At 43.6% G+C, this 14,040-nt stretch overlaps 1 protein-coding gene across 3 annotated transcripts in view; it reads right to left on the bottom strand.

Moving 5' to 3' along the window:
* Positions 1 to 14,040, bottom strand: part of SH3GLB1 (SH3 domain containing GRB2 like, endophilin B1) — a 99,573-nt gene that overhangs the window by 21,631 nt on the left and 63,902 nt on the right. For 2 of the 3 annotated variants that reach the window (XM_030205583.1, XM_030205584.1), the window contains one exon: positions 2,534 to 2,623. In XM_030205583.1, coding sequence (XP_030061443.1) covers positions 2,534 to 2,623 — 90 coding nt within the window. Of the gene's footprint in view, positions 1 to 2,533; positions 2,624 to 9,413; positions 9,438 to 14,040 lie in introns of all 3 variants that reach the window. The other variant, XM_030205582.1, reaches the window with a different exon arrangement.

Here is a 14,040-nt window from a genome sequence, read left to right as displayed (position 1 = left end):
GCCCCTGGCCAGGAATTTACGACATGCCTTCTGCTGCCTGACCACCTGGAGAAAAGGCTCGGCCTGCTCCGGAGAGAGGGCGTCAACCAAGCTAGACAGTTGCCTCACCGAGTTCTGCAAGTGGACGCTCGTGAACAGCTGATAAGATTGGATTCGGGTGGTGAGCATAGCGGCCTGATATGTCTTCCTCCCAAGAGTCCAGTGTCCTAGCTTCTCTGCCTGGGGGCGCCAAGGCATAGTCTCTAGTACTCTTGGCTCTCTTGAGGGCGGAGTCAACCACCATGGAATTGTGGGGTAACTGAGAACTCATCAACCCAGGTTCACCATGGATCCGATACTAGGAATCGGCCATTTTCGGGATCACATGGCCAGACAGAGGGTACTACCAGTTCTGCATAAGGACTTCCTTCAGTACCTTATGTACAGCAGCTCTCACAGCCTCCCTCAGTGGAGAAGGATAGTCCAGGACCTCAAGCATCTCAGCTCTGGGCTCATCCTCAACCTCCATAGGAAAGTAATAGCTGTAGCCATTTCCCGGACAAAAGATGTAAAGGACAGACTCTCCAGAGGAGATAGTCTCCTTTCTGGTGGAGGGGAAGGTTCAGAGGGAATTCCATAGGACTCGTCAGAAGAAAAGTACCTGGAATCTTCATCTGACTCCCACGAACGCTCCTCTTCAGTATCGGATAAGACCTCTCTCAGAGCACTCCGAGACTGAGCCTGCCTCGACGCAGAGGATCGACAACCTCGATGGCAATGTCGAGAGGCCGACGCCCGCCTGGACTGCGGCGAAGCTTCCTCCACCAACGAAGGGGAGTCGACCTAGGTGGCAGCAGACACCGATGCCGCAAGTGGCACCGAGGACAGGGACCTCACCGCAGGTGAAGGGCCAGACGTCGCTGCAGCAGATGGTACGGAAGGCGCAAGCACCCCCCCCCCCGACACCAAAGCAGTCCTTCCAGAAGCTCTGGAAGCAGGGCCCGGATGCGCTCGTTGAGAGCCGCCATCGGAGAAGTTGCGGGGTCAGTGGAACAACCGGAGGCAGAATCTGCTGAGGTTCGGGAGCAGGCACCGGGCTGCCAAGAGACCGACGCATCGGCACCTCTTGTATAGAGGGGGAACAGTCCTCTCGGCGCCGACGCTTCTCGGGTGCCAAGTCCCTCGTCACCCTGGAGCTCCCAGCACTGTGTGTAGAAGATCGATCGATGATGGTGCTTCTTCGTCTTCGCTCGACGCCCATCATCGAGACTCCCTGGTACCGATGAAGACGTGGAATCCTCACACCTCCTCTGGGTCGGGTCTGACGAAGGTTGGTCCTGGGGGGCCTGCATAACAGGAGGCCTCGAGATAGGTGGAGACCCACTCGATGCCTCACTGCTCCCAGCGCGACTTGGTCTCTCAGCAGCCATTACCTTTGCTCCCGACATCGATGCCTCCCTCGATGTCGACACCACAGACCTTGGTACTGATATCGAAGGACCAGACCGAGCCCCAAAAAGTTTCTCTCGCTGGGCTTCTCGAGACACTTGAGTCCGTTTCTTCATACGAAGACACAGACTAAAAGCAGCTGGGCTATGGTCGGGCCCAAGGCACTGAATACACCAAGAATGAGTATCGGTACCCGAGATGGTCCGGTTGCACAGAGTACAACGTCTGAAGCTGCTGGGTGTCTTCGATGACATGGGAGGAAAAACGGCTTTGGCGAAATCAAATGACGCGATTGTGCCAAAAAGAAAAGGGCACAAAAGGGGGGACAAATAAACTAAGTCAAAAATAAAGGGAAAATTTTTTTTAATAAAAACAAATGAAAACAGCAGCGAAACTCGCGAAAAAACAAAGACTCCTTTCCCGGACCTCAACGAGGAGCACAGGAGGAGCCTGCCGCACCTCGTCATGGGAAAAAAAAAAAACAACAACAGACGTGCACTCGCACAGGAAGTCAATCCACACATGCGCAGCTCAAGTGCCAGAAGAGTCTGTCAAAAGTTTACTTTTTGCTCTTGCACAACGCCGGTTCCCGGGCCGACGCAGACCCATGTGTGAGAACAAGCAGCCTGCTTGTCTTCGGAGAGCTAATACTCATCATATACATAGAGCAATGAATAGCTTCTCAAATCTTCTGTACTCCGCCCAGAATTGTAGATGGTGCACATCATAAATATCTTTAATTAAAATAAATTCTATATCTACATATATCCCTGAAAACAATCAAGGTTTTAGGTCACACCACTAATTTGCAAAACTGACATTCCATCCAGGCAGAACCACCAAAAATTGTCAATATTTCTTAACTAAGGCAGCAAGAGATCAAGCAGGCAGCTTGCAAACCACAAGCAGTTCTGTATTGGAAAATGAAGCCTTGCAAAATGTCAAAAAATTTTTCCAAAACCATTTCCTCATACCACACTATTTTTCTTTGTGGACAGCTAAAGTACTTTGGAATACTTCTCTACAATTTCAGTATGACGACTATAAATTTTACACCAAGACCAAAAGCCAAAGATTTATTTATTTTCCATTAGAAAATACTCACATGCGTACTGCTGATTCCTTCTAAAAGAAGTCTGGTAATCTCTGCCTGACGGTCAAATTCACTCTGAGTTATTCTTAATTCTTGGTCAGACTTTAAAACAAAAAACAAACAAAACCGCACACACGTTAGTTGCATGTATCAATAGAATTAAAAACTGAGAAAGTCATCTCTAATTTACAAGGGATTTCTCATTTCTAAAAGTTGTTTTGTAGTTATTTTTAACCAAGCCAAAAAAAAAAAAAGGTCAGTGAAAGTGCACAGATATCTTTGTTTTGTACTAAAGTTATCTCCCAAAACACTGTGCATCTGCTTTACTTGTAAAATATTGTATCTGACTTAACAGCAAACTGATACTGCTATCCCTTCCCTGCCCGACATATCTCCTTTCCCTCTCGGACTGCCAGTGGCTCTCCCCTCTCAGTTTACCTTTTATTTTTTTCTTGTAAATCTTTGCCCTCCAGCAGCAGTCTTGATGTAGCTTCCTGAATGGGGCGGGGCAGGTCAGAAGAAAAGGCCCGATGCAGGCTGAGGCACTGTTTTTAATACCTTTGCAAGGCTAAGATTTACTTAAGGGGGGTGGGGGTGGGGAAGAGAGGGTAAGCCAGGAAGGGGGGAGATGCTGGACTGACCACGCAGGCGGGGGAGGGTATCAAGAGAACTACGAGAAACAAGGGGTGAAGACACAGGGGGGCACATATGAGAGAGGAAGACAATGGGCTGGTGGGGTAGCTGAAGCCCCGCCAGCAGAAGAAATCTACTGCCTGAGTCCCCCCCTTCCTCCTCGTACTGTCTCATACATGAACTGAGCATGCTCGGGGAGTGCCATCATTGGTGGCTGGAGGAACCCTAATGACTTCCTTGCTCTCGAGGCAGCACAAGGAGAAAGGGGGCAGCTTTGACAGTGGATTTCTTCGACTGGTAGGCTTCAGCATCCCCACCAGCAAAGATATGATATCTAATGTTGGGAGGGAGAGGTAATGCATGCCCTCCCCACAATGGACTGCTGGCTATGTCCCACCTTTAATCACGATTAAAATTTTTAATCAAACTGCAGCCCTACTAGTGTTCTAAGGGGTTATTTTACCAAGCTGGGTTTTCCCACATGCTAAGGCCATTTTTACTACAGAGGTAAAATGGGCAATTTTTTATTTTTCCTATTAATGGCCATGCATTAAAAGATTACAGTGTGAGCACTTCCTGCCACCTATTTTGAGGCGGTAAGAGCCCACACACTAATCCCTGAGCTAATCAGTTAAGTGTGCAGTAATGAGGATGAGCTGATTAGCGTAGAACACACCTGCACGCCACCTCCAGGCATACCTCCCTCTGGGATAAATATTTTTAGTGAGCGTTACTGCATGCACATTTGGAAGTTACCACAGGACACTTGAGTGTGTCCTGCAATAAGCCAGTTTAAGCTGCGGTAAGCGCATTAGCACTTACCACAGATTCGTAAGAAAACCCTTACATTTTAAAATAATTCACTGTCAAAGAGGGGCATAATCGAAAGTGGCGCCCAAGTTTTCCTGAGGACGTCCTCGCGAAGGGGCGGGGAAACCCGTTTTATCGAAACAAGATGGGCGTCCATCTTTCGTTTTGATAATGTGCTCCGACCATGTGGTGTCACATAAAGGCTATACATATTTAACTTTAATGAATGTGAGAAAATTATATTTTTGATTCTATATTCTATTCTCCACCAATTACCTATAAGGTAATAAGATTTACATTTGTAGGAATAAAGGGGAATTAAATATTTGTTGAATTACATTAACCAGCACTGCAAGGTTTAAGAACATGTGCTGAGACCATATATTTAACGTTAAAAAGGTTTATTTACAATACAGGTAATGTAATAATGTTACAAGCGAGAGGCAGCTTTAAGGAATCTATACGGTCGTGGACGCCCAAATCGCGAAATTTAGGTTGACCTTAGAGATGGTCATCCCCGATTTTCGGCCATAATGGAAACCGAGGACGCCCATCTTAGAAACGACCAAATTCAAGCCATTTGGTCGTGGGAGGAGCCAGCACTTGTAGTGCCCTGGTCCCTCTCACATGCCAGGACACCAACCGGGCACCCTAGGGAGCACTGCAGTGGACTTTACAAATTGCTCCCAGGTGCACAGCTCCCTTACCTTGTGTGCTGAGCCCCCCCAAAACCCACTCCCCACAACTGTACACCACTACCATAGCCCTAAGGGGTGAAGGGGTAAACCTGCCTGAAGTGCACTGCACCCACTAAAACTGCTCCAGGGACCTGCATACTGCTGTGATGGAGCTGGGTATGACCATTTGAGGCTGGCAAAAAATATCTAAAAAGTTTTTTTTTTTTTAGGGTGGGAAGAGGTTGGTGACCACTGGGGAAGTAAGGGGAGGTCATCCCTGATTCCCTCCGGTGGTCATCTGGTCAGTTCAGGAACCTTTTTGAGGCTTGGTCGTAAAAAAAAAATGGACCAAGTCGCCCAAGTGCTAGTCAGGGACGCCCTTCTTTTTTCCATTATGGGTATATGTTAGGCACACCCCAGTCCCGCCTTCGCTATGCTTCCAACACGCCCCCCCTTAAACTTTGGTCATCCCCGCGATGGAAAACAGTCGAGGATGCCCAAAATCGGCGTTCGATTATGCCAATTTGGGCGACCCTGGGAAAAGGATGCCCATCTCCCGATTTGTGTCGAAAGATGGGTGCCCTTCTCTTTCGAAAATAAGCCTGAAAGTTTCTATTAAAACTTTAGTCATCAGCCACACACTTCATTCATTGTAACATTAGAAATCAATTCTATTTCAACAGATGTGAAAGATGAATGCTACTTCTCTCCATATTCAAAAACTAATATGTTCCTCCCAAAATAGTAGAAAGAAAAAAAATAAACACTCAATCCCCTCAAATAAAAATATGCAACCGTCCACTGCTAAAATTCACTTACACATTGCATAAGGTCCACCAAATAGCCCATTTAGATTAAGGGATACCAACGGCTGGCAGAATCTTTAACTAGCACTATAAGTTCCAATATCCTACTAACAGCTAGCCTCTGCAAAAGTAAAGCCTCTTTCATCTCCACTTATTATCCATCCCAATCCCCCCCTTCTCCCCTGCATCATCTCCTCCACACCGTAGCCACTACAGAAACATGACAGCAGAGGGCCAAATGGCCCATCCAGTCTGTCCATCCTCAGTAACCACTAACTCCTCCTTTTCCTAAGGGATCCCATGTGCCTGTCCCATGCTTTCTTAAATTCCGACAGTCTGTCTCCACGACCTCCATCAGGAGGCCATTACACACATCCACCACCCTTTCTCTGACAGAGTATTTTCTTAGATTCCTCCTAAGCCTACTTCCTCTTAACATCCACCCTATGCCCTCTCATTCCAGAGTTTTCCTTCATTTGAAAAAGTCTCACCTCCTGTACATTAACATCACTGAGCTATTTAAAGGTCTATCATATCCCCTCTGTTCTACAGTATACATGCTGAGGTTCATGAGCCTGTTCCTATATGTTTTATGACAGAGACCGCTTACCAATTTAGTAGCCATCCTCTGGACTGACTCCACCCTGTTTATATCTTTCCATAGGTGCGGTCTCCAGAATTGGGAGTACTCAGACTTATACAAGGGCATTATCACCTCTTTTCTTCCTGCTGTCACCCCTCTCCTTATGTACCCAACTATCCTTCTGGATTTGGCTATCACCTTTTCTACCTGTTTGGCCACCTTTAGGTCATCAGACACAATAATTCCCAAGTCCCGCTCTTCCTTTGTACACAGAAGCACTTCACCCCCTTTACTGTACTGTTCCCATGGATGCTGGTAACCCAAGTGCATTAAATCTTGTCAATTTTCAGACCATTCTTCAAGCTTCGCTAGATCTATTTTCATGCCATCCACACCCTAAAGGGTGTTCACCCTATTATAGAGTTATATATCATCTCCCGATGATGCAGCAACACGAAACATGGTCCTTTATTGACTGAAGAAGCAAGCAGATAGTTCTCAGCCTTGTGCTGGGTGAACCTGCCAGCAGAGTGAAGCAGATAATCATCTTGATGAACTGACTTTTTAAAATTTTATTTGTGGTAGTGAGATTTGAACTCTGGGCCCCAAAGGACTACTTGAGCCCACGCAGTTGTGCAGGTGATGGGCTTTGTTCGGAGTGGAATGATTTAACCTCATAAATAAAAAAAATTTTAAAAAAAAGGGAAGAACTACTGAAGAGGTTTTCAGAAGATTTGACTTTTTGTTTAACTCCTCCTTCCACAGCCTTTGCCTTCTAGGGCTTGTTTCTGGAATGCTCCTGGATGGTTCCTGGACTGTAATTTAAATTATGGGATTTTTTTCAGAATAGATAGGTATTTGTGAGTTTATCTTGCTTTACTCGTATTTATGCAATTCTATTTTGTATTTATCTCAGTAGGAGCTTTTTGTAGCCTTGATAAGAAAGTGCCGTTTTTGAATAAAGTTTTGTTTGTATTGATTCATATTATTTAGCTTTTACTTGTATTATAGATAGGACACTTTTTAAAACCAGGTTTGCTGGGCATTTTTTTTTCTTGGAAAGTTGGTTAGAATTTGATATTAGGAGAACAGAGTTCCGTCCATTGGACAGGGCATAAAAAATGAAACTTGAGCAGGGAGGAGTAGGCCAGTCTATACAATGGGCTAACGCATGCTCAGAGGGGCTAATACAAACCTCTCTAAGCTATTGGAGAGCTACTTCCATTTATGGGGCCATCAGATGTCACCAGGTGTGGCTGAATCATCCTGCTTGTCCATGGAAAACAACGGAAGTCCTCTTTACAAGCCTTATAAATCAAAATCCTACCAGCTTTACCCAATTGACAGATGTATTCACTGCCCCCAATTAAACCGGTAGGTAATCTATCGAATGCCGAGGCTTTACTATATCTTTAGTTTTCTTCTCTAGTGGATTATTTAGATTTCCAAATAGCTACTAAGCCAACATAAATTTAAATCAATCTAGGAATCAAATAGGATTGTATTATTCAAAGCTCCTACTCGCCCTATTTGCATTTCTTACAAACTCTTACACAGCCTCATTTCTTGCAGCTTTGCTCAATTAACACCTTCTTGAGCTAATACCATCTATTAAATTACATTTGGTTAAATTCTCCAAATTATGGCATGATTGAACTCAACTCATTTGTTCTTTGTATGTCTAGTCTGCTCTTTGAGGCCCCAATGCTCAAAAGTAAACATGGGCACTAGAGGCCATTAGCACCTGCATTTTACCTGCACAGAATGTTCAGATACGGAGAGCAGGACCAAACAGCATGCAGACGAATAACACAAGTAGCATGCTAATGTAATCAAGCTAATGTTAATGAGGTCATTTTGTATTCCTCCCCAACGCTCAGAAAGAGTGCCTGAAACAAAACTGCCTTACCGCTGCAAACAAATAATTCCAGGTCAGGGCAGGCAGAGTGTAGGAAGAGAGGACTTCTCATAATTCTCATGCTTCTGTAAACTCTGCTGGTTTTGATTGCTTTTGAAGCATAAGGAAGTTCGTACAAGCCCTTAAGTGCTGGTCATAAGGAACAGCATACCCAAACAAAAGCACAGATTGGCGTCTGTTTCCTAGATCTAAATATAAGCATCCGAGCTTTAAAAAAAAAAAAAAAGCCTATATTTAGATAGAAGAAAACAGACGCCAATGTGTGCTTCACATTCAGGTTTTACCAGGCACATGTGCATAGGAGCCAAGCTTACTGCGAAACTGTTTGCGCACGCGCCAAGCACAATCCTCTCAACGAACTCCCTAATATTCAAAACTATGAGCATGCCTATATTTGCATTTGATTAGCATTAAGCATTAGGGCATTGCTCTTCTGCGCTGTTCTGGTGGTACTTTTACGGTGCTATTCGGAACAGCACTGGAGCCTAAGTATACAGTCTAGTCAAGACTGTTTTCTCTTGTGTACCTCTAAAGCATTTGGGATTATTTCTGTAGTGCCACAAGGAATACAATCTGCCCCGATATTCTAAATGTTTCCTATTTTGTGCCTATGGGGAAAATTATTAGTATGTGTGGCCCTCAGAGCCATATATAAACCGACTTCCTTAGGGGTGACAAAATATTTTAAGAATGTACATTCCAACCAAAACATAAATGTGGGGAATATTCGTTTCTGCTTTTTTTTTTTTTTTTTTTGGAGGGGGAAGGGAAGCCTGGCAAAAAGGTTACCATTTTTTAATTTCTCTTTTGCTTCTTTATATTTTTATATTGTACTACTTGCTCTCCTCTTTCAGGAACCCTCCTTCCCAATACTCCCACCAATTTCATCTCTTTGCCAGTTTCCATCTCCCTCCACACACAATTCTAATCTATTTCCTCTGTAACCCTTGCAGGCCCATGCCATTTTCCAAGCTCTTGTGATAATTCACTCTTCCATACCCTAGTGTACTATATCCCACTGGATCTACTCTAGTCAGAAACTGAATTTTCTTTACACAGAAGTTGGAGCCCCAGCCATTAAAGGTAAAATGCTCTCTAGGTCAATACTGAAGCATTTAAATGGATGCACTGTGCTTTCACAGTTTAGACATTTTGAAGTTATTATAAAGGAGGCCTAAATGTAATGAACTATGAATCTTAACAGGTAGTGACATCTCAAATACTACAATCTCTTGATTACATTGCTCCAATAAAAATAAACCTCCTATGCCCTTGACCTGGATTGGCCACTGTCGGTGACAGGATGCTGGGCTAGATGGACCTTTGGTCTTTCCCAGTATGGCACTACTTATGTACATAAACAAATACAACTACTAGAACTCTGCTATAAAATTAGCACAGAATATATGGAGCAGAATAATGAAAAACACATCACACACAATATCACATACACAATTTAACTTACTTTAGTGACTTCTTCTGCCCAAAGCTAGCCAGCATTAAAAATGAAAGAAAAGTCACTGAAGTACACATAGATGAGTTCAAATACTAAATAACTGCATTCATGTATTTAATGAGAGATTGCATCCTTTAAATATCAAAAAGGAGAAACTTGAAAATGCACTAGTGCCTCCTACTCAAAGAAGAATTAAGATTTGCCCAGAAGTAGGCCAATCAATGTGGCAATACAGAGACCAAACATGGTGAATTTTTTTTAAAGCAGTATTTAAAAATATATATAGCTTAAACAGTCTTATAGCAAAAATTTGCTGTAGGGATCCATTCCTTATTGTAGGGAGAGTCCACATTACCATTAGGCCTGCACGTACTCCACAGGTGGTGGGGGAAGAGATTGAGAGAGAAGTTTCTGAGCAGTCACTCTCCACTTTCAAGTCCTTCCATTTAACAGTGATAAAAATGAAGCTTCAGGATATTCAATACTTTTACTAAATTTTAACAGCTCAAACACATACATTAATACATCCAGATTCTAAATTTATATTGGGGGAAAAAAAATTTCATCAGCAGTAGATCAAGAACAAAAACTGAATTCTTAGAAAGTACACTTTCAGTGGATTAGTAGCTTCATGCTGTAGTAATAATAAGTCTAGGGATCTTTGGGCCCTATGGGAGACTTGAGATGACCAGGACAGGCTTCCAAAACATGAAAATTTCTGCCTCAGAAGAGGAGCTTTCTATAGCCACTCCACCAGCTGCAATCCATACAAGGATTCTACAAAAAATTAAAAAATAAAAAGCTTGCCTAAGCTCAAAAAGGGAAACAAGTGGGTAAAATGGTTTCCATGATTCACTAAAACAATACTACACCCAAACTGCTGACTGGCAGAAATATTAAAATTAACCAGCAAAAATATAATTTAGTTAGTTATTCATCCAACAGCAATTATCTTCAACTCCTGAAAATCAGTGACTACATTTTTTTAACTTTTTATTTTCATGCTACTTTACCACAATTGAAAAGGAAGAGCATCAAAGCAGAACACCTCTTCCAAGCAATGGATTAGTATGTCGCTTATGGTTCAAGAATTCGTCCAAAGGGATCTTTAACTAAATGGATTGGTGGACGCTGAAGCAGACAGTGAAACTATGATGCAATTCTAGGTAAACTCTGTGCTGAAGGTCCTATTAAGTTGTAGGAAAAGACCAGGTTGGTTTAAGCAAGGAAATTGTGATACTTTAAGACTATGCCATCAATACCATGGCAAAGCAAATCTTGTGCACTACCAGACTGGGGTTACAGCAAGAGCCACCTAGAGTGCTGGCAAGCTAATTAGAAAATGTAACTAGGACATGCAGGTGTGTCTCAGTAGAAGCAGCTGTTCAATGTGGAGGCAAGTTGTGTACCTCTTCTTCGAGCATTACTGTTGTAACTGGGATTTTAGACCTTTTATTTCTGGATGGGTTGATGAATTGTCAAAATGTTATGAATCTAATGGCTTGTGTTAGCACAACTTGGTAGAAAAAAATATGTACATCTCAGTGCTCCAAAAACACCACCAGTGGATGCCAACATATAACTGCAAGCAGGTGAAAAATAAAATGAATGCTTTTCAATGTGACCAATTTCACAAGTATAAATTAATACCTCAGGGAGCTTTTAAGGATCCTGACAAAAGATGAGTCACCAGTGTGCAATGGTTTCTCTCTCCCTCCAAGTGGTAGCTCAGAAAAGACAAGCATGTAATTTGATCTTACTCACTAATTTCCTTTTCTAGAGTCCTGCTAAACCAGGATGTGCTCTTCTACCAGCAGATGAGGCAGAGAAGCGGAGTCTTCAAGTGACTTCACAGAATAAGAGGTATTACTGATTTGGGATCTTGAAAGGTACTTAAGACTGGGATTGGCCACTGTTGGAAACAGGATACTGGACTTGATGGACCTTCAGTCTACATAAGTACATAAGTAATGCCATACTGGGAAAAGACCAAGGGTCCATCGAGCCCAGCATCTTGTCCACGACAGCGGCCAATCCAGGCCAAGGGCACCTGGCAAGCTTCCCAAACGTACAAACATTCTATACATGTTATTCCTGGGATTTTGGATTTTTCCAAATCCGTTTAGTAGCGGTTTATGGACTTGTCCTTTAGGAAACCGTCCAACCCCTTTTTAAACTCTGCTAAGCTAACCGCCTTCACCACATTTTCCGGCAATGAATTCCAGAGTTTAATTACACGTTGGGTGAAGAAAAAGTTTCTCCGATTTGTTTTAAATTTACTACACTATAGTTTAATCGCATGCCCCCTAGTCCTAGTATTTTTGGAAAGCGTGAACAGACGCTTCACATCCACCTGTTCCACTCCACTCATTTTATATACCTCTATCATGTCTCCCCTCAGCCGTCTCTTCTCCAAGCTTAATAGCCCTAGCCTCCTTAGTCTTTCTTCATAGGGAAGTCGTCCCATCCCCGCTATCATTTTAGTTGCCCTTCGCTGCACCTTTTCCAATTCTACTATATCTTTCTTGAGAGGGGGCGACCAGAATTGAACACAATACTCAAGGTGCGGTCGCACCATGGAGCGATACAACGGCATTATAACATCCTCACACCTGTTTTCCATACCTTTCCTAATAATACCCAACATTCTATTCGCTTTCCTAGCCGCAGCAGCACACTGAGCAGAAGGTTTCAGCGTGTTATCGACGACGACACCCAGATCCCTTTCTTGATCCGTAACTCCTAACGTGGAACCTTGCATGATGTAGCTATAATTCGGGTTCTTTTTTCCCACATGCATCACCTTGCACTTGCTCACATTAAACGTCATCTGCCATTTAGCCGCCCAGTCTCCCAGTCTCGTAAGGTCCTCTTGTAATTTTTCACAATCCTGTCGCGAGTTAACGACTTTGAATAACTTTGTGTCATCAGCAAATTTAATTACCTCGCTAGTTACTCCCATCTCTAAATCATTTATAAATATATTAAAAAGCAGCAGTCCTAGCACAGACCCCTGAGGAACCCCACTAACTACCCTTCTCCATTATGAATACTGCCCATTTAACCCCACTCTCTGTTTCCTATCCTTCAACCAGTTTTTAATCCACAATAGGACATTTCCTCCTAGCCCATGACCCTCCAATTTCCTCTGTAGCCTTTCATGAGGTACCTTGTCAAATGCCTTTTGAAAATCCAGATACACAATATCAACCGGCTCCCCTTTGTCCACATGTTTGTTTACTCCTTCAAAGAATTGAAGTAAATTGGTCTGTCATTTTATGTTGCAACCTGGAACTAGTCAGTATGATTATGCCAAAGCATGAATAAAAACAACTATATACAAAGCCCCAAAACCAAGAGTCACTGCAAACCAAATTTGCTACAGACTACATCTTAACCTAAGCAGATCTGAAGCATAAGAGGAGGCAGGGAGCAATGCTGCCCGACACCAAACTTACTCCTATTGAGATTGCAGTGTACAGCAGTAGGCCTTAGACTGGTCTAGCGGGACTAAAGAAAAGGAAGTTAGCGGGTAATATATTTATCCTTCCTTTTCATCCTGCTAGACTAATGGAGTGCACAAAAAGCTTCAATCCTCAGGATGGGAGAAGACGAGGCCCCCTCCTTCACCACTCTGCCAAAGGAACTGTCCTACCTGGCAGAATCAACCTTGCAGTAGGCTCACAAAAAGGTGTAAACTGAGAACTGTGTCACCAACTTGCCGATATCCGCTAGCATGACCAACGTGGTCTCCACCCAAGAAGTTGCCCGAAATCTTATAAAATGGGCCTGAAGACCTTCTGGAAGTCCTTGTTGCTGAGAATATATGTGTCAAATTAATCAGTGAATTTATCCAGCAGGCCAAGGAGGATTATTCTGTCCATGCCCAGGTCCACACTACCTGACTGCTACCCCTGCAGAGCCTACCAAACAAGACAAAGCCTGTCAAAACATCCAAAATAGAAAACGACATGGGGACAAAGTTTATCCCTATCTCCATCCTGTCTTTGTAACAGTGCAAAAGCTCCTTCATACTAAATGCGAGCAACTGTCTTATTGAAAATGACGAACTAGTGTGGCAGAGTTTGAGTTTGTGGGGACGGGGAGAGGATGGGGACAAACTTTGTTCCCGTGTCATTCTCTATTCCAAAACCCATTTGCCTCCTCCAAATAGCATACCTAGCACCTGCAATATATAGCCTGCTCTTGTTTGAATGCCAGGAGCAAAATCACTGTCACATAAAAAGGGGGAGTCACCTTTGGCAAGGACTGCAGAGCCCTCTTAAGTGGCCTTACGTGAGCTCTTGCCCATGGACCTACCTACACTATCATCACTATAGATCCAAGAAGCTGGAGAATACCAAGCCCTGGGAGCCTGATGTGCCCAAATCTTCTCAATATGTTCTAAGGTCCCTGTCTGGTGTTGCAGTGGACCCTGAAGTACTCCAGTATCCGCAACAGACCCAGCCAACTCTTGGCACAGTTGACACAGTCTAGCTGCTCTGTCCATTGTCAAACTGGAATCTGCTTCTGAACTGGCCCAGATCAGTCAATTGTCCAGGTAGCAATGCATGTTCCTCCACAAATGTGTTTAGGGAAGAAGGACCCAGATGTTAAATGCAATTTATTTGCTGTT

This window comes from Microcaecilia unicolor, chromosome 6 (assembly GCF_901765095.1).
Source record: "Microcaecilia unicolor chromosome 6, aMicUni1.1, whole genome shotgun sequence".
Classification (NCBI taxonomy): Eukaryota; Metazoa; Chordata; class Amphibia; order Gymnophiona; family Siphonopidae; genus Microcaecilia; species Microcaecilia unicolor.
The sequence above is the reverse complement of the archived record's forward strand: the minus strand, read 5'-3'. Positions and strand labels throughout refer to the sequence as shown.